Source organism: Oncorhynchus gorbuscha, linkage group LG03, assembly GCF_021184085.1.
Source record: "Oncorhynchus gorbuscha isolate QuinsamMale2020 ecotype Even-year linkage group LG03, OgorEven_v1.0, whole genome shotgun sequence".
Taxonomy (NCBI): domain Eukaryota; kingdom Metazoa; phylum Chordata; class Actinopteri; order Salmoniformes; family Salmonidae; genus Oncorhynchus; species Oncorhynchus gorbuscha.
Genome location: NC_060175.1, coordinates 88020805 through 88042733, shown reverse-complemented (window position 1 = coordinate 88042733; position 21929 = coordinate 88020805). Strand labels below are relative to the sequence as shown.

The following is a 21929-nucleotide window of genomic DNA, read 5'->3' as shown; positions in this document are numbered from 1 at the left end:
TTTCAGTAGTTATGTTTTTGTTTGTTTTCTTAAATTAATTTCCTTTGATAGTCACGCATACTTTCTTCATGTCTGCTGCAAAAGTTTAACACCTCACTGAAAAGTATACATCTCCCCCAGCAACGTGGACTCCCAATCAAAGTTGTGGAACATCTATGGTGCACTGCATGTAGTCTGTTTGCAATTGAATAGCCAACTTTACATTTTTCCTTTTTTGTTTTGTTTTACTAAATCCTTTACGATAAAGAATCAATTCCTTGTTTTACAGAAATATTCTTGTGTGTGTTCCATCACTGGCTGCTTTGGAGAGGAAAGGTGGAGCCTCGGCCAAAGTATCAGAATTGAAATAGTGAATGAATAACTGTCTGTTGTGTCAAGTATAATTTCTTGAACCGGTCTCGTTGGTACCAGGTGTTTTTAACCTAGACCCAATAGATTTGGCAAGAATTGGATAAGTGCAATAAGTCCAGTGGTGGAAAAAGTACCCAAATCTCAAACTTGAGTAAAAGTATAGATACCTTAATAGAAAGTTACTAAAGTGAAAGTCAATCAATCAATCAAATAAAGCCCTTTTTACGTCAGCCAATGTCACCAAGTACTATACAGAAACCCAGCCTAAAACCCCAAACAGCAAGCAATGCAGATGTATAAGCACGGTGGCTAGGAAAAACTCCCTAGAAAGGCAAGAACCTAGGAAGAAACCAGGACCTGAGGGGTGGCCAGTCCTCTTCTAGCTGTGCTGGGTGGAGATTATAACAGTACATGGCCAAGATGTTCAAAAGTTCAAAGATAACCACCAGGGTCAAATAATATTAATCACAGTGGTTGTAGAGGGTGCAACAGGTCAGCACCTCAGGAGTAAATGTCAGTTGGCTTTTCATAGCCAAGCATTCAGAGTTAGAGATAGCAGGTGCGGTAGAGAGAGTCGAAAAACAGCAGGTCCGGGACAAGGTAGCACGTCCGGTGAACAGGTCAGGGTTCCATCGCCGCAGGCATAACAGTTGAAACTGGACCAGCAGCACAACTAGGTAGACTGGGGACAGCAAGGAATCATCAGGCCAGGTTGTCCTGAGGCATGGTCCCAGGGCTCAGGTCCTCCAGGAGGGAGACCGTAGCCCCCCGACACATGAACTATTGCAGCACAAATACTGGAGGCTGAGATAGGAGGGGTCGGGAGACACTGTGGCCCCGTCCGACGATACCCCGGACAGGGCCAACCAAGTCAGCCAGTAAAATACTACTTCACTAAAAGTATTTGGGATTTAAATATAGTCAAGGATCAAAACGAAATGTAATCGCTAAAATATACTAAAGTATCAAAAGTAAAATATTGCTGATATTTATCAAATTATGTCCGATCTACACCTTTAATTTGTATGGTCATGTCCAGAAACAATTCATTTAAATTGTGTGACAGAATGAAACGGAAATTCGTTCCATCCCAGTCTTCCGTTTGCCTTAGCCAATCGTTTCGATTGATAGAGACACACGAGGCTCAACTGGCCAATGAGGTTACATTTCCCTGCAACCACCATCCAATCAACGATACGCCTACTTGCGGGCCCGAATCCCTCTTCAACCTTCAGTCGTGTTTTTTCTGTAGGGGCACCTTCAACTGGCTTCGCTGGGCACTGGCGTTCAGAATAAATATATTTTCCCCACAGACATCATGTCCTTTCTGGCTACCAGTATCAGCAGGCTAGCGCCAAGACTTCTTCAGTCAAAGGTAAGCCGAGGCAAGGAGCCTCTTCGAAGTAGAGTGGGCGTCAGTGCAAACGTTAATTTGCTATAAACTATCAAGTAAACTTCAACAACTAGCTACCCGGCTTGCTCGCTCTCCAGGAAAAATGTCGGTTGTAAGTCAAGCGCATTCATGTATGCTAGTGGCTACACATCGCCAGACTGTTTTGAAGCTTATACCAACGATGGTCCTCTATCTTTTAAATGCGTTGGCACTACTGTTTCTCGACGTTTTCTAGGTTAGCTGCGAGCTAGCCAGTTGACAATGACATAACGTTAACTAACAGGAGATTGATTGTGCAGGAGGTTGACGTCCCTCCTCACATGGAAGTTATTTTAAACTGCTTTTTTAGATAATGCATAGTCTTATATTAGCTACCTACTGTCAGCAGTGGCAAGTTAATTGGCTGGCTAGCTAACCTGCTCCCCCACTTCCTCTCATTTGACCTTCAGTGCTAACATTTCTATTCATAAGTACATGCCCTAACTATTAACGTTAGCCAATACAACAAACTATCTAGGTTTGATAATTTTCGGGTGCTGTATTGTTGCCAAGTCTCCATTTATGCCGCAAGCTACACTGAAAAAATATATATAAACGCAGCTTGTAAAGTGTTGGTCCTGTGTTTCATGAGTTTAAATAAAATATCCCAGAAATGTTCCATATGCACAAAGCTTTTCTCTCAAATTTTGCTGACACTTATTTTATATATATATTTTTTTACATCCCTGTTAGTGAGCATTTCTCCTTTGCCAAGATAATCCATCCAACTGACAGGTGTGGCATATGAAGAACTTGATTAAACAGCAGATCATTACACGGGTGCGTCTTGTTGGGGGCAATAAAAGACTACTTTAAAAGGTGTTTTTGTCACACAATGCTAAGTTTTGAGTGTGCAATTGGCATGCTGACTGCAGGAATGTCCACCAGAGCTGTTACTTGAAAATTGAATGTTAATTTCTCTACCATAAACTGCCTCAATGTCGTTTTAAAATATTCTGCAATACGTCCAACTGTCCTCAACCGCAGACAATGTGTATGTTATGTGCAAACAGTTTGCTGATGTCAATGTTGTGACTAGAGTGCCCCATGGTGGCGGTGTGGTTATGGTATGGGCAGGCATAAGTTACTGCCAATGAACACAATTGCATTTTTATCTATGGCCATTTGAAAGCACAGAGATGCTGTGAAGAGATACTAAGGCCTATTGTCATGCCATTCATCCGCCACCATCAACTCATATTTCTGCATGATAATGCACGGCCCCATGTCGCAAGGATCTGTACACAATTCCTGGAAGCTGAAAATGGCCTGCATACTCACCAGACATGTCACCCATTTAGCATGTTTGAGATGCTCTTAATTGATGTGTTGACAGCGTGTTCCAGTTCCCGCCAATATCCAGCAACTTAACACAGCCATTGAAGAGGAGTGGGACAATATTCCACAGGCCACAATCAACAGCCTGGTCAACTCTATGCAAAGGAGATGTCGTTGCATGAGGCAAATGGTGTTCACACCAGATACTGACTGTTTTTAAGATTTATGCCCCTACTTTTAAAAAAAAAATGTATCTGTGACCAACTGATGTATATCTGTATTCCCGGTCATGTGAAATCCATCGATCAGAGCCTAATTTATTTTTAATGGATGATTTCCTTATGAACTGTAACTCAGTAAAATATTTGAAGTTGTTGCATATTGTGTTGATCTTTATTCAGTATACCTAGCCAGTTAACTATCCAATTATGTAATGGGTCTATGCATGTGCAACACTGAAGTTTCAATAACACACATTGATTTGAATTCTGTCTTGATTTCATGCATTCCACAGAGGTCTGTATTGATTCCTGGGTGCCACTGCTACCTCTTGCCTGGAAACCCAACTTTAAATTGCATTGAATTCTATGTCGGGCAGAAATTAGTGTTTTGAATCAGGAAAGTTTCCTTTCATGACCTCTACAAGCCAGAATGTTGAGTACTATTCTAACAAACTTTATCGGTTGTCTGTGCAGTTGGTCCTTTTGGCGGTAGGAATGTGAAGCAATATCCACAAGAAATATGAATTATATTAACTTTTCAAAGCTGGTAGTGTGCTCAGGTTTCTATCACCTGAAGCATGCACAGAACCATGTAAACACGTGCAGGAGCTTGGCAAGTAGACATGAGGCCCGTGCATGTATTTTTCTTGTGCACATGCTTCAGGTGATAGAAGTCTGAGCACTACCAGCACTTTCAAAAGTTGATGTAATTATACTTTCCTGTGGATATATTGTTTCCTACCGCCAAAAGGACCAACTGCAAGGATAACTGGTAAAGTACGTTAATAAAATCTAATTTTATTTGACATTCTGGTAGTTGAGAGAACTTTCCTGATTCGAATGCTCATTTCTGCCCATTGGGTTTCCAAGCAACTACCTCCCTGGTCAGGAGTAAGACTGTCTGAGTGTCCTTGGAACACCGGCTGTAACTAGATTGTAACCTACAGTACTGCCTTCACCCAATTACCCTCCTGCTCAGATTATTCTATTTCTATGGCCCAGATAACGTGATTTGTCAGCCAACTTGTGACATCTTATTTGAGGGACTGTTCACTTTCAATCCTCAGACAGATGTACCTCTCGTTCACCAAAGAGGGCTCCCTCTTTGATTCTCAGTTGAAGCACTGATGACGTTGTGGAACTGTATACAATAGTCCTAGCACTTTGTCGACGCGTTAATAATCCTTGCTTGCGATACGGTTTTGGTAACCTTTTGGAAGCTTGAACAGAAGCAATCTATAATTATTTTATATAAAATAAAAGGTTAAATGAATACACCTTTTTATACTGTTAGGATTCACACACTGCCATATAGCCAAATAGAACCGCTGTAACATGGCAATCTAGCATCTACGAACAACTGTGTATCGGAAGGAGGATGCCAGAAAAGTGTTGTAACTGATTTTGGACATATTTTTACGAGAGTGAAACTTCTCGCTTTGCCTCTTCCTCTCTGGTCTAGTTTCAGACTACTGGTAGTAATCACCTGCTAAGCTACAAGATTAATGGTACCCAGTCAAGAACTTTCATATCCTGCCTGGGCTGATTTTTGTATTTTTATTTATTTACTCAAGAACATTCCTGTTAATCCAACTCAATCTCCTAGTTCTAGTGACCAAGTCCTTAGGGTCATCTGCCATAGCTGGAGAAACAAATGCATTATGGTTCATTGAGAAATATTGCTAGCTTTTTGCTATAAACCCTCTAGGTTCATTTTCATTCATCATTATACCAGCTGCTCCCATTTACCTCTGACAACAGTATGTTATCTGCAGTCTAGGCAGACATTGTGGATTGCCAGACCAGATAGCAGTTATCTATACAGAACCAATTACCTGATCTTCCCACTCTGTCGTGGATGGTGTGAGTCTATGGGGTTGGATATTTAGGCTATATTTAGGCTAACTGAGAAGCGGTGAGAAATCAGGATTTCATGGTACTATCAGCTCAATGATTAAATTAGGCCTACTTCTAGTAGTCTAGCTGCAGATATTGGAAATCAGAGTGCAGTTTTGCTGTGCAGCTAATTTGAAGCTTCTCTAATACCTCCTTTACACTCAGTGCTAACCAAGTCTCTGTTTTGACCACAGACCCTCCCTCAGGCTCATGTTTTCTGATGCTTGCATTTTCCTCTGCAGAATGCCTCATGTGTCATTGTGGCATCCAGACATGCCAGCTCATCAACAGTAAGTACTCTGACCATCTCTTCAAGGCCACTCATTGTCAGTTTGCTCATTATTAACGTCATTATTGGTGAAGCATGATATTAATAGGGATTGACATTATGGACCATGCTGATAACTTTATAAGCCTGTTTTTCAACCTATGTTTTGGATATAATGGTTGTTTAACTAACACAGACTTGGCAGTGTTATCACACAGTTTTCACTAGGTTCTCTGTAGTTTACCTTTTTTTTTTAAATATAGGCTGGTTTTCAACTAATTTTATTTTGACTGAGCTTTCAGAGACATGTCTGTGTTTTTGTAGAATTTAAAGGATGTTCTATCAGACCTCATCCCAAAAGAACAAAGTAGGATCAAGAGCTTCAAACAGCAGTATGGTAAAACCAACATTGGATCGATCACTGTTGATATGGTAAGTAATTGAGCCGTATTCATTATCTCAGAACATAATGTTGGTAAAAACCATAGAATCAAAGGCTTTTAATGTAGAAATAAAGGCTTTTAATGTAGAAATAAACCACTTTGAGAGAAATTGCAAGATTATGTTATTACTTTTATTGCATCATGGTTGTTTATGCAATAGAATAAGGGGTTGTTAGAACGCTCGTCTATGTGTTCTACTGAGGATGGGCCTCTGGGAGATAACTGACAGGAGATTTATGATGTCTTTGGGGACACTGCATTCCAGAGCATGAGTTAATGTTTCTGTTCTATACTGTACCAGTGAGACATGGCTCCAGTATTGAGTTAGGGGACCAGACACTGGTCTCGACACAATGAAAACTGTTTTTACAGCAGATACTGTCTGCTGTGAATTATAAGTATCTTTTATACGAATCTTAGCCTTGTGACCCATTCAATAATCTGTTCGTCATGTAGGTTGAAAGGGGTCTATCTTGGCTATAAAAGACCTTTGTACTTTTGTCTCAGGGCTCTCAACGAAGGGTGACCAGCCATCATGCTCCATTATTAATAAGTGGTTTAAAGATTTAGTTTAAGTATAACTCTGACTTGTGTGATAAGGTTATCTCCTCATTTGATAGTAAAGAAATGAACCACCACACCACAAAGATCAGAAAAGCAATGGTAAAATCATTTTCAAAATTCCATTAACAAAATTATGTGTGGTGAGGGTCTTTAGTTTATCAATATGTAGAAATGGATTCACATTACTGTATTATAAACCAGCTGCTACGTGATTGGGTCTGATGTTGCCCCTCATCTATCCCCCTTTTAGCATAATAGCGGTCATGTAATGTACCACTACTACTCAGCCTGTTCACTGCCAGCTAAGCACAGCCACATGATATGTCCGATGACACTTTGCTTCTTGATAACTTGATTACTGATATTCAAAACATTTTGAGACTGTACCAACAGCGGACTAATACAACAAAAAATAACTAAAATATAAAGCTGAGTCACAGCTCTTGCCTCCCACACCAGAAATCACAGCAGACTCACTCCAGGGTTACACACACCTCAGCTCTTACAGTGAACGTCATCCACACGTTTATCATTCACATGACATCTTTACCCTTTTTATGACTATGAAGAATGTAGATGAATTAAGATCAGGGTCATCTTTACACATTTTGAATTGAGACACTTATTTCTGGACTTTGATCAGAGAGAAATAGTCTAGTCTATATTGAGCTTTCTGTACAGAATGTCATTTCTATTGTTTCATAGGTCTATGGTGGGATGAGGGGCATGAAGGGTCTGGTGTATGAGACCTCGGTGCTGGATCCTGATGAGGTGCGTTTCCTGCCATCACAACACAAATAATCCACTAAACAGTATCACCCACAGAATAATTGATGTGTCAAGCTGAGCACTCTTGGCCCTCGTAGATAAGCCATATGGTTACTTAGTGCCTTCAGAATGTACTCAGACTCCTTGACTTATTCCACATTTTGTGTTACAGCCTGAATTCAAAATTGATGAAAACAATTATTCTCACCCAGCTACACACAATATCCCTAAATGACAAGGTGAAAACATGTTTTTAGACATTTTTGCACATTTTTATTGAAAATGAAATACAGCAATAAGTATTCACACTAGAGTCAATACTTTGTAGAAGTACCTTTGGCAGTGACTACAGTCTTTCTGGGTAAGTCTCTAAGAGCTTTCCACACCTGGATTGTACACCATTTGCCCATTTTTATTATTAAAAAAATATTCAAGCTCTGTCAAATTGGTTGTTGTTCATTGCTAGACAACCACTTTCAGGTCTTGCCATAGATTTTCATGTACTGTAATTGCTGGACTATTAAGCGCACCTGAATATAAATCGCACCCACTGAATTATTAAAAAATATGTATTTTGTACATAAATAAGCCGCACATGTCTATAAGCCGCAGGTGCCTACCGGTACATTGAAACAAATTAACTTTACACAGCCTTTAAACGAAACACTGCTTGTAACAAAAATAAATAGGCTTTAACGAAACACGGCTTGTAACAAAAAATTAAACGGCATCCTACCAAGAAAGTCATTGGTCACTATCTTCCTCCTCCTGTGCACTGAAACCACTGAAGTCATCTCCTTCGGTGTTGGGAGTTGAATAGCCTCAGAATTGCTTCATCCGATGTTGGATCGTTTTCATTGTCGCTCTCGTCACTTTCATCCGGAGGCAAATACCCCGCTGAGCTCATGCTGCCCTTTCAACACGCAGCAGTCCAGCCTTTCGAAACCCGTTGATGATAGTGGATTTTTTGACAATGCTCCACGCTGTCAGGACCCACTGGCAGACTTGACCATAAGATGCTCTTCGCCTGCGGCCCGTTTTAGTGAAGGATTTCTCCCCACTTGTCATCCAAGCCTCCCACTGGACAAGGAGCGCCACCTTAAATGCACGATTTACACTGATGTCGAGTTGCTGCAAATACTTTGGGCAATCTGCTTTTCTTCCCTCTGAAAGATTTTGTCTTTCTGCACTGAGTCAGTTCTTCACGCTGCTGTTTTCAACGTCTTATCATCGACTCATTAAGGACAAGCTCCCATGCAGCAGCTCTATTTCCTTTTCCAACAGCCAGATTTATCGCCTTCAACTTGAAAGCTGCATCATATGCATTTCTCAGTGTCTTTGCCATGATGAGGGTGACAAAATTACTACCGTAATCCGAATGATGGGAAGTTTGAGCGCGCTCGATTTACGTCACATGTGACGGTGCTCAGTTTTTTGGTGGCATGAATCTTGTGAAAGCGGGAAAAATCCATAAATTAGCCCCGTCATTGTATAAACCGCGAGGTTCAAAGTGTGGGAATAAAGTAGCGGCTTATAGTCCGAAAATTACGGTATATTTAAGTCAACTGTAACTCGACCACTCGAACATTCACTGTCTTCTTGGTAAGCAACTCCAGTGTAGATTTGGCCTTGTCTGTTAGGTCATTGTCTTGCTGAAAGGTGAATTAATCTCCCAGTGTCTGTTGGAAAGCAGACTGAACCAGGTATTCCTTTAGGATTTTGCCTGTGCTTAGCTCCATTCCGTGAAGGACTGGAGTTTTTCAGGATAAAAAATAAACAATTACAAGCACACCCATAACATGATTCAGCTTTAAACATAGAGAGTGGTACTCAGTAATTAGGTGTATTGGGTTTGCCCCAAACAACTTTGTATTCGGGACAAAAAGGTAATTGCTTTGACAGATTTTTTTCTAGTATTACTTTAATGCCTTGTTGCAAACAGCATGCATGTTTTGGAATCTTTTTATTCTGTACAGCTTTCCTTCTTTTCACCCTGTCAATTAGGTTAGTATTGTTGAGGAACTACAATTTTGTTGGTCCATCCTCAGTTTTCTCCTATCACAGCCATTGGCCTCAGGGTGACAGCCATGAGCAGTTTCCTTCCTCTCCGGCAACTGAGTTTTACCATCCAAAGTGTAATTAATAACTAACCTATACTCAAAGGGTCTTCTTAATTTGTTTTTTTACCCATCTACCAATAGGTGCCGTTCTTTGCAAGGCATTGAACAACCTCCCTGGTCTTTGTGGTTGAATCTGTGCTTGTAATTCACTGCTTGACTGAGGGACCTTACAGATAATTGTACGTGTGGGTAAAGAGATGAGGTAGTCATTCAAATATCATGTTAAACACAATTATTGCACATAGTGAGTCCATACAACTTATTATGTGACTTGTTAAGCACATAGTTTCTTTTTACTCCTGAACTTATTTAGGCTTGCCATAACAAACGGGTTGAATACTTACATTTTGGTTTTTCTTTATTAAATGATTGTGTAAATTTCAAAAATCATATTTCCTCTTTTTATGTATTTATTTATATATATATATGTATGTGTATATATGTATGTATGTGTATATATGTGTGTGTGTGTGTGTGTGTGTGTGTGTGTGTGTGTGTGTGTGTGTGTGTGTGTGTGTAGGCCAGTGACAAAACATCTACATTTAATCCATTTTCTAATCAGGCTGTAAGACAACAAAATGTGGAAAAAGTCTAGGGGTGTCAGTGCCTTGAAAGTACTATCTAAATTGTGTCAAATTTGTCTTCAGGGCATCCGCTTCCGTGGCTACAGCATTCCAGAGTGTCAGCAGCTGTTGCCCAAGGCTCCAGGAGGTCAGGAGCCACTGCCCGAGGGCCTCTTTTGGCTGCTGGTCACAGGACAGGTCCCCACAGAGGAACAGGTGAGCTAGGGCTAATTTTAAACTGAATGTAAAGATTTAGTCTGGTCAAGTGGAAAGGAGGTTAAAGGGTAGCATAAACATAACCACATGTAACATGGATTTGCATTTGTATATGCACGTAAAGTTCAAATACAATGTTAGACCTCACTTTTATTTTTTAAAGTTATTACATAAAACCGATCAGAATGCTGAAGTCATGCCGGGAAAATGTTTTTTGCGGGTTGTGACGCTTTATATGGAGGACCCAGCCAGTCAGCCTATTCCCTGTAATGTAAACTTCAACAGAAATAACTTAATGTATAACTTCAAATTAAACAATCGTTTGCACCTTCATAACTACTGGTTTCAATAAAATGTTCAGATAACTTGAAACCAAATTAATTTATGAATTTATTGATAGAAATGAGCCTCCAAAGATGCTAGCCTGCTAACGTTAGCCCTACTAGCGTTAGGATAGCACTGCATGAGTCAGCCAGTTGCGATCAACACCAAGCTTACAAAAAACATTTAAAGTAAACCAAAGTTTTGAACAAATATAACACCATCTAAACAATTATCAAATAATGTTGCCGTATATGCAGTTATCTTAGCCAGCCAGCTAAGGTTACTTATTTTAGCCTGCTTGCTAGCATAGCCAGCTAACTAGTCTAGTTGGACAACCACCACAGTCAACATAGCTAAGTGGTAAGCCAGAGAACAACACCAACTATTCTAGCACAAGCAGGAAAAATATAAATCTAACAGATAGTGGGGCATCACGTGGACTGGGATATGTTCCGCATTGCGGCGAACAACAACATTGATGAATACGCTGATTCGGTGTGCGAGTTCATTAGAACGTGCATTGAAGATGTCGTTCCCATAGCAATGATTAAAACATTCCCAAACCAGAAACCGTGGATTGATGGCAGCATTCGCGTGAAACTGAAAGCGCGAAGCACTGCTTTTAATCAGGGCAAGGTGACCGGAAACGTGACCGAATACAAACAGTGTAACTATTCCCTCCGCGGCAATCAAACAAGCTAAGTGTCAGTATAGAGACAAAGTAGAGTCGCAATTCAACGGCTCAGACACGAGGTATGCGGCAGGGTCTACAGTCAATCACAGACTACAAAAGAAAAGCCAGCCTCGCAAGGCTGCAGGCCCAGACGGCATCCCCAGCCGCGCCCTCGGAGCATGCGCAGACCAGTTGGCTGGTGTGTTTACGGACATATTCAATCAATCCTTATCCCAGTCTGCTGTTCACACATGCTTCAAGAGGGCCACCATTGTTCCTGTTCCCAAGAAAGCTAAGGTAACTGAGCTAAACGACTACCGCCCCGTAGCACTCACTTCCGTCATCATGAAGTGCTTTGAGAGACTAGTCAAGGACCATATCACCTCCACCCTACCTGACACCCTAGTCCCACTCCAATTTGTTTACCGCCCAAATAGGTCCACAGACGATGCAATCTCAACCACACTGCACACTGCCCTAACCCACCTGGACAAGAGGAATACCTATGTGAGAATGCTGTTCATCGACTACAGCTCAGCATTTAACACCATAGTACCCTCCAAACTCGTCATCAAGCTCGAGACCCTGGGTCTTGACCCCACCCTGTGCAACTGGGTACTGGACTTCCTGACGGGCTGCCCCCAGGTGGTGAGGGTAGGTAACAACATCTACACCCCGCTGATCCTCAACACTGGGGCCCCACAAGGGTGCGTTTTGAGCCCTCTCCTGTACTCCCTGTTCACCCACGACTGCGTGGCCACGTACGCCTCCAACTCAATCATCAAGTTTGCGGACGACACTACAGTGGTAGGCTTGATTACCAACAACGACGAGACTGCCTACAGGGAGGAGGTGAGGGCCCTCGGCGTGTGGTGTCAGGAAAATAACCTCACACTCATTGTCAAAAAAACTAATGAGATGATTGTGGACTTCAGGAAACAGCAGAGGGAGCACCTCCCTAACCACATCGATGGGACAGTAATGGAGAGGGTAGTAGGTTTTTAAGTTCCTCGGCATATACATCAGACAAACTGAATTGGTCCACCCACACAGACAGCATCGTGACGAAGGTGCAGCAGCGCCTCTTCAACCTCAGGAGGCTGAAGAAATTCGGCTTGTCACCAAAAGCACTCACAAACCTCTACAGATGCACAATCGAGAGCATCCTGTCGGGCTGTATCGCCGCATGGTACGGCAACTGCTCTGCCCACAACCGTAAGGCTCCAGAGGGTAGTGAGGTCTGCACAACGAATCACCGGGGGCAAACTACCTGCCCTCCAGGACACCTACACCACCCGTTGTTACAGGAAGGCCATAAAGATCATCAAGGACAACAACCACCCGAGCCACTGCCTGTTCACCCCACTATCATCCAGAAGGCGAGGTCAATACAGGTGCATCAAAGCTGGGACCGAGAGACTGAAAAACAGCTTCTATCTCAAGGCCATTAGACTGTTAACCTGTTACTCCTACCCCCTACTTTTTCGAACATTCTGTTAAAAATCGCGCAACATTTCAGAGCCCTGCTGCTCATGCCAGGAATATAGTATATGCATATGATTAGTATGTGTGGATAGAAAACACTCAGACGTTTATAAAACTGGTTAAATCACGGCTGTGACTATAACAGAATGTGCGTTTCATCGAAAAGTGCAGGAAAATCTGATCACTGAAAATGGAAAAATATATCCATGCGCGACTTGAACCCATTGATAAAAGCGAACCACATTTAATGGGGCTGAGGTTGCAATACCTACAGCTTCCACACGTTGTCTAGAGTCTTGTCATTTGCCTACTATTTGTTTCTTGGTCAAACAGACGCAAGGCAGCGCAGTTCTTCCGGTCTCCGACCGGATATTTTGGTTGAGATTTACCCGGACATTATTTCCAGACTGACAGCTAAAGAATATACTTCGCCTCGTGATCAATTTGATCGCTTATTAACGTTTACTAATACCTAAAGTTGCATTACAAAAGTATTTCGAAGTGTTTTGTGAATTTAAAAAAATGACGTTACGTTATAAGATGCTATTTTTTTCCGTTTATCACACAGTCTTCATAGATCGATATCTAGGCTATATATGGACCGATTTAATCGAAAAAAAGACCCAATAGTGATTATGGGACATCTAGGAGTGCCAACAAAGAAGATGGTCAAAGGTAATGAATGTTTTATATTTTATTTGTGCGGTTTGTGTAACGACGACTATGCTAATTATTTTGTTTACGTCCCCTGCGGGTCTTTTGGGGTGTTACATGCTATCAGATAATAGCTTCTCATGCTTTCGCAGAAAAGCATTTAAAAAATCTGACTTGTTGCCTGGATTCACAATGAGTGTAGCTTTAATTCAATACCCTGCATGTGTATTTCAATGAACGTTTGAGTTTTAACTAGTACTATTAGCATTTAGCGTAGTGCATTTGCATTTCCAGATGTCTAGATGGGACGCCTGCGTGTCAGGTAGGAGCAAGAGGTTAAACAGCCACCACTAACATTGAGTGGCTGCTGCCAACACAGACTCAACTCCAGCCACTTTAATAATGGGAATTGATGTAAAATATATCACTAGCCACTTTAAACAATGCTACTTAAACCTCATAAGGATGATGCGAATTTTCGCAGCTTTTTGTAAGAAATTGCGCAACATTTCAACGCCCTGCTACACATGCCAGGAATATAGTATATGCATATGATTAGTATGTGTGCATAGAAAACACTCTGAAGTTTCTAGAACTAGTTCAATGGTGTCTGTGACTATAACAGAACGAGTTCCGTGGTCAAAATCGCCAGAAAACCTGGTTACTTTTTTGACTGAGAAAAAATCAATCCGCCAGTATACGTATTGTTTAAAACCTGTTGGGGACACCTGTTCCCAGCTGGGACGTGGCGCATGGAACGCAAAAATATTTAACCTCCACACATTAACAAGTCCAATAGCTCAAATGAAAGATAAACAAGTTGTTTATCTACCCAGCAAGTCAGATTTCTAAAATGTTTTATGGCGAAAACATAGCACATATTTATGTCAAACCACCACCGCAGACATAGCTCATTTGCATAGCCAAGTAGGAAAAAATATGCAATCAACAAACGCAGGATTAAAAGAAAAATCATTTCACTAACCTTTTGAAATCTTCATCTGATGACAGTAATATAACATGTTACACAGTACATTCATTTTTTTTTCAATAATCTGCAATACATATCCATAAATCTCTGTTTACAATGACTCATCGTTCAAAAAATGCTACTAAAATGTCAGGAGAAATGACGATAGCTCCGGCAGATAACGTCAGCTAACAAGGAATACACATCATAAACTTTGACTAAATATGCATGTTCTACATATGTATAGGAAGATACACTTCTTATAAATGCAATCGCTGTGTTACATTTATTTTTAACGTTACAGGTTGCGTTCACTAGGCTATACTAGGAGTCGGCGCTCCAAAAGTAGCATTCTGGCTCCTCTATCTTGGAGTCCACAGAAACCCAAATTTACCACATAAATATTCCCTTACCTTTGCTGTTCTTCCATCAGAAGACCTGGAAGGGATTATACTTACCAAAACAGCGTTTAGTTTTCAAGTCTGCGTCTTTCGGTTCTCAAAAACTACACATTTCGGTCGAAATGTAGCCAAAAGTCAAGTGGATGCGCACCAAAACGTCGAACTTACATATTATATGTCGAGTAAACTTGTCAAACTAACTTCATAATCAAGCTTTAACATGTTATAAAGGTGTACAGCAATCGTGAGGACGAACAGAAACACAGGCACCGTTCTATCGATCTTGGAAAAAAGACAGGACTTGACCAGAGCGCGCATAAAAGTGACCTGTTTTTTTCGCGTGACCGAGAGCTTTTCGCACGCTCAAACTCTCGTGAGCGCGCGATTCTCACAATGAGAAGCCCCATTGAAAGCAGGGATCGCGCTGAACACGTAGGAACTGTTCCCAGAGCTGTAACTGTTTGGGAAGGGTGTTTGCGATGACGTCAAAGTTGGGCCAACTTTTATCATGACAAGAGATAGTTTGGGAGAATGCATGCCCTGACAGTTCTGCTTTACATAGAGACAAAATTTAAACGGTTTTAGAAGCTTTAGAGTTTTCTATTCGATAATATTTTTTATATGCATATATTAGCAACTTTTGACAAAAATTTATCCTGTTTAATAAGGGCACCAAATTCCTCCAGTAGGGGCAGTAAACAGCCCTAGCACTGACAGGTTAAGGCATGTTGTAAATGTTGGAACAGTGTTTGCAATTCCTACAGATTCCACACGATGTCGCCAGTGTACTGTTTTCCAGGTCCCTTTATCCTTGGTTAGATCACTGACAAGGATGCCATTTTTTGAACTGCGCTCCCAGGAAACCTGTCGTTCTCAAAATGGACTTCAATTTCAGCTATTGAATACAGATCGCTCCATGATCAATTTGATCGTTTATTAACGTTTACTAATACCTAAACTTGGATTACAGAAGTAGGTTGAAGTGTTTTGTCAAAGTTTATAGGCAACTTTATGAATTTTAAAAAATTACGTTGCGTTGGGAAACGTGCATTTTCCCATGGATTTCACGGTGTTCATAAATGGACATTTTGGGTATATATGGACCGATTTAATTGAAAAAAAGACCCAATTGTGATGTTTATGGGATATATAGGAGTGCCAACAAAGAATCTCGTCAAAGGTAATGAATGTTTTATATTTTATTTCTGCGTTTTGTGTAGTGCCGGCTCCCGCAAAATCTGTTTATGTGACTTCCTGGTATTTTGGGGGGGTGCATGCTATCAGATAATAGCTTATCATGCTTTCGCTGAAAAGCATTTTACAAATCTGACTTGGTGCCTAGATTCACAACGAGTGCAGCTTTAATTCAATACATTGAATGTGTGTTTTAATGAAAGTTTGAGTTTTAACGAAAACTATAGGTGGCGCTCTGAAATATCCGCTGATTGATGTTCCTGCATTGGGACTATATTCTGCGTCATCCTTAAGAAGTTTTTAATATAATGTTTACATACCCTACATTATTCATCTCATATGTATATACTGTACTCTATAATCTACTGCATCTTTATGTAATACAGGTATCACTAGCCACTAAACTATTCCACTTTGTTTACATACCCTACATTACTCATCTCATTTGTATATACTGTACTCGTTACCATCTACTGCATCTTGCCTATGCCGTTCTGTACCATCACACATTCATATATCTTTATGTACATATTCTTTATCCCTTTACACCTGTGTGTATAAGGTAGTAGTTTTGGAATTGTTAGTTAGATTACTCGTTGGTTATTACTGCATTGTCGGAACTAGAAGCACAAGCATTTCGCTACACTCACATTAACACCTGCTAACCATGTGTATGTGACACATACATTTGATTTGATTTTAAAAGTATTTAGTCAGCCACCAATTGTGCAAGTTCTCCCACTTAAAGATGAGAGGCCTGTCATTTTCATCATAGGTACATTTCAACTATGACAGACAAAATTAGATTAAAAAATCCAGAAAATCACATTGTAGGTTTTTAATTAATTTATTTGCAAATTATGGTGGAAAATAAGTATTTGGTCACCTACAAACAAGCAAGATTTCTGGCTCTCACAGACCTGTAACTTCTTTAACTGGCTCCTCTGTCCTCCACTTGTTACCTGTATTAATGGCACCTGTTTGAACTTGTTATCAGTATAAAAGACACCTGTCCACACCCTCAGTCACACTCCAAACTCCACTATGGCCAAGACCAAAGAGCTGTCAAAGGACACCAGAAACAAAATTGTATACCTGCACCAGGCTGGAAAGACTGAATCTGCAATAGGTAAGCAGCTTGGTTTGAAGAAATCAACTGTGGAAGATATTATTAGGAAATGGAAGACATACAAGACTACTGATAATCTCCCTCGATCTGGGGCTCCACGCAAGATCTCACCACGTGGGGTCAAAATGATCACAAGAACGGTGAGCAAAAATCCCAGAACCACACGGGGGGACCTAGTGAATGACCTGCAGAGAGCTGGGACCGAAGTAACAAAGCCTACCATCAGTAACACACTACACCGTCAGGGTCTCCACTCCTGCCGTGCCAGACGTATCCCCCTGTTTAAGCCAGTACATGTCCAGGCCCGTCTGAAGTTTGCAAGAGAGCATTTGGATGATCCAGAAGAAGATTGGGAGAATGTCATATGAAACCAAAATATAACTTTTTGGTAAACTCAACTTTGGAGGACAAAGAATGCTGAGTTGCATCCAAAGAACACCATACCTACTGTGAAGCATGGGGGTGGAAACATCATGATTTGGGGCTGTTTTTTCTACAAAGGGACCAGGACGACTGATCCGTGTATAGGAAAGAATGAATGGGGGCCATGTATCGTGAGACAATGATCCCAAACACACCGCCCGGGCAACGAAGGAGTGGCTTCGTAAGAAGCATTTCAAGGTCCTGGAGTGGCCTAGCCAGTCTCCAGATCTCAACCCCATAGAACATCTTTGGAGGGAGTTTAAAGTCTGTTGCCCAGCAACAGCCCCAAAACATCACTGCTCTAGAGGAGATCTGCATGGAGGAATGGGCCAAAATACCAGCAACAGTGTGAAAATCGAAGACTTACACAAAACGTCTGACCTCTGTCATTGCCAACAAAGGGTATATAAAAGTATTGAGAAACTTTTGTTATTGACCAAATACTTATTTTCCACAATAATTTGCAAATAAATTCATTAAAAATCCTACAATGTGATTTTCTGGATTCCTCCCCCCCTCATTTGTCTGTCAATTACAGGCCTCATCTTTTAAGTGGGAGAACTTGCACAATTGGTGGCTGACTAAATACTTTTTTGCCCCATTGTATAAAGTAGAGCGTGGAGACTTACCGCTGAGTTAACGACCAAAGAAGAGCTGAGGAAAAGGCCTTTTCACCAGCCTGAGGGAGTCAGCTAATCCAATAGCGATATAGGGAGGTAAATCCACATAGAATTTACCCGGTTTATCTCATTACTGCTGACTCTCGTGATGTACCGGTAGGGAACAGACGTTGCTGGCTTAACATTCACGCTCGGCACAGCACCTGGTTTCAGTCACTCATTCCGAATCCTGCCTTCCACTGGTTATAGCTATCAAAGTCCTCCGTGGTTAAATGAGCACTGCATACAGTAGATGTTCCCGTGGTTCCCTTCATCCAATCCGCTCGCTCCAACTGGACAAACCGTTCCCACTACAAAGCTAGCTTCTCGTTTTTAGGCCACAAATTGTGGGTATTACTGCACCCAGCAACAACTCAACTCCAACACACATCCTTGGCATTTGGTGTTTGCTGCAGCTCTTTCTTGAAGCCACCATGAGATGAGGTCTAATTCCACCCTAATATGGCTCAGCTGGAGGAAATTCCTATATTACAGGTTTTATGGTACCAGTTAAAAGTTTGGACACCTACTCTTTATGGTTTAGGAGGAAGGCATTGAAGTTCTACAACCATAGCAAAGTTATGGGGATTTATAATGTTTGGGATTGAAGAACATTTCCTGTCTCAATTTTTTTTATAGGCCCTAATTGTACTCACCGATCATGTTTGCATCATCTCTCCAGGTGAGCTGGTTGTCCAAAGAATGGGCTAAGCGGGCAGCACTCCCCTCCCACGTCGTCACCATGCTAGATAACTTCCCTACCAACCTTCACCCAATGTCCCAGTTCAGCGCCGCTATCACAGCTCTGAACAGTGAGAGCAGCTTTGCCCGGGCCTACTCCGAGGGCGTCAACAAGGCCAAGTACTGGGAGGTAAGTCACACACAGATAGATCTTAGCATGTATTCTTCACAGACCTGGGTTCAAATGGTATTTGACATTTTAAAAATACGTTGTCTGTGTTTGAGCGTACCTGGTGAAATGGAACAAACAGAATAGCCATTAAGGTGTAAACCTTGCACATCTGGCGCTTCAGGCAGTCTAAAGCCGACGCTCAAAGTATTTGAAAGATTTTAAATATGATTTGAACCTAGGTCTTCATTCCTCACACGACAATGCAGTACAGGCAGAGGTGTGGTAAAAGGCATTAAACCAGTGTGTGTTGTCAGATCAATGAGTCATCTTCATTAAACCTTGACTTATTTTAAAGTACCTTTCAAGTGTCAGTTCTTAAAATTCGTATTTAACACGCACACCAGGTCTCCCTTGAACAAGAGCATATTAATCTCTTCCTCGACTTCCTGGTTAATGATGAGGCTAAATTTAAGTAAATAGAAACACAACCACACTGTTTGTGTAGAGCAGGGAATTTCAGCCCCAGAGTTCAACAGAGACTTGAGAACTCACAGACCAAAACATCAACAGGAAATCACCTACCGAGGTAATCGTGTGTGGGATTTATCATGTCTTTCAGTGAGATCCTGTGGGAGACAGTCTACTGACTGTTGATTAAACCACCTACCCTTCTCTATTCAGTTAATCTACTCCATTCTTGTTCATCTATTCAGTTAATCTACTCCATTCCTGTTCATCTATTCAGTTAATCTACTCTATTCCAGTTCATCTATGAGGACTCCATGGACTTAATTGCCAAGTTGCCATGTGTTGCTGCTAAGATCTACCGTAACCTGTACCGTGAGGGCAGCAGCATTGGAGCTATTGACTCCAACCAGGACTGGTCCGCTAACTTCGCCAACATGCTGGGCTACAGCAACTCTGCTGAGTTCACTGAACTTATGAGGCTCTACCTCACCATCCACAGGTATTTTACTATGGGCCAGTTTCAGGTTAAGAATCTCCACTGAAGAATCTCCATTGAAACCAGCCCTGAAGGATTTATATATTAAGCATAATTAGTTTAAGTGCCTTTGTAGTCATTGAAACGCACTCTATAAAACCCAGGTATTCATATTATTAACCATTATAAGTCATTGATTTATTTTACTTTTGGGGGGAAGGGGGTTGCCATTTTGTCTATTTTTTGGCTGTAGTTCCTTCCCCTTCCTTTGCCACTAAATTCTGAGAATTGTGAAACCCTCAAATATAAAAATTCTGCCCCCTAGTGTTTATATGTTGCATTATAATTATTCTACAGTTTTGGGGGGGATAAGTCTGTATTTCAATATAGCTCTGTATAAATGTTAGTTAGTAATAATCAATAATGTGAGGTACAATTTTGTAATGAATTACTATACATTAAAATGAATGTGACCCTTTGGTTTCAGTGACCATGAGGGAGGCAACGTTAGCGCGCACACAAGTCACCTGGTGGGCAGTGCTCTGTCCGACCCTTACCTCTCCTTTAGTGCTGCTCTGAATGGGCTGGCTGGACCTCTGCATGGGCTGGCCAACCAGGTCTGTGTCAATCCTGTCCTTTGTTCTGCACAGTCACATGGATGGACAGAACGATAGTCATGTTGGCGTAACTGGCTTTTCCTTAACATTAGCACAACAGTGCTGAGGTTATAACAGTGTGTTTCTGTGTGCCCTGCAGGAGGTACTGGTGTGGCTGACGGCCCTGCAGAAGGAGATGGGAGGGGAGGTGTCTGATGAGAAGATGAGGGATTACATCTGGAACACACTCAAGTCTGGCAGGGTAAGAGTGCGTCTGGCTTCACTATTACGACGCATCTTACCAAGAAGTCCCTACTTCTCGAGGATTCTGGGAATCAGGAACGGGGATTCTGAAGAACACAGGAGATTTGGGGGTAGTTTTCAACCCTACTCCTCACACCCTCTCTCTCTGCCATAGGTGGTGCCAGGCTACGGGCATGCTGTCCTGAGGAAGACTGACCCCAGGTACCAATGCCAGCAGGAGTTTGCCTTTAAGCACCTGCCCAATGACCCCATGTTCAAGCTGGTGCACCAGCTTTACAAGATCGTGCCCCCAGTGCTGCTAGAGCAGGGTAAGGCCAAGAACCCCTGGCCCAATGTAGATGCCCACAGTGGAGTGCTGCTGCAGGTAAGCAATATTCTTTATTCAGGCATTCTGCTCAACAATGTCCTATTGTAATGTTACGTATTGCAATGTAATGCAGATCCATTCTGAAACTTTGGAAGTTGAATTTGAAAGTGCATTCTAAATGTATTTTGACTAGTCAGCATTACAATTATACTTCAATTATAAGCATCACAAAACACAGCACCTGTGTTTTTTAGTTTAGTCTTTTAATCATTCTGTTTTTGTTGACCCTCTGTAACAAAACATATTTGACCTCTCCCTGGCCATCCCCCTGACCTCTATCCACTACAGTATTATGGGATGACAGAGATGAACTACTACACTGTGTTGTTCGGCGTGTCCCGAGCCCTGGGAGTGCTGGCCCAGCTGATCTGGAGCCGAGCCCTGGGCTTCCCCCTGGAACGCCCCAAGTCCATGAGCACGGATGGACTCATGACCCTGGTGGGGGCCAACAAGTCAGGCTGAAGAGGGAGAGAAGGGAGGAAATAACAACTAAAAGCTGACCTTGCCCCCATCCCCATGAAAGAGATTCAAAGAGACAGTACACTTTTTAAATTTATTATTATTAATCAAAAATCCCCAAAAAGGGCGTTTGATATTTACATTGTTTGGTGTGAGACTGTTAGGTATTCATAGACATCCTATATTATCCCCGCTATGCCTCCACATTTGGAAGATGGAGAGATGCGAAACACATACTCATACACTGAGTGTAAAAAAACAAGAACTCCTTCTTAATAATAAGTTGCCCCCCCCCTTTGCCCTCAGAACTGCCTCAATTTGTCAGGGCATGGACTCTACAAGGTGTGGAAAGCGTTCCACAGGAATGCTGGCCCATGCTGACTCCAATGCTTCCCACAGTTGTGTCAAGTTGCCT

At 41.7% G+C, this 21929-nt stretch overlaps 1 protein-coding gene across 1 annotated transcript; it reads left to right on the top strand.

Moving 5' to 3' along the window:
* The first annotated feature begins 1538 nt into the window (after nt 1–1538).
* On the top strand, nt 1539–21929 carry LOC124032156 (citrate synthase, mitochondrial-like). Its single transcript, XM_046344311.1, has 11 exons — nt 1539–1726; nt 5421–5468; nt 5771–5878; nt 7159–7224; nt 9989–10120; nt 18715–18903; nt 19650–19852; nt 20316–20445; nt 20585–20686; nt 20843–21052; nt 21344–21929. The coding sequence occupies exons 1-11, from the start codon at nt 1670–1672 to the stop codon at nt 21515–21517; spliced, it is 1419 nt and encodes a 472-aa protein (XP_046200267.1). The 5' UTR covers nt 1539–1669; the 3' UTR covers nt 21518–21929.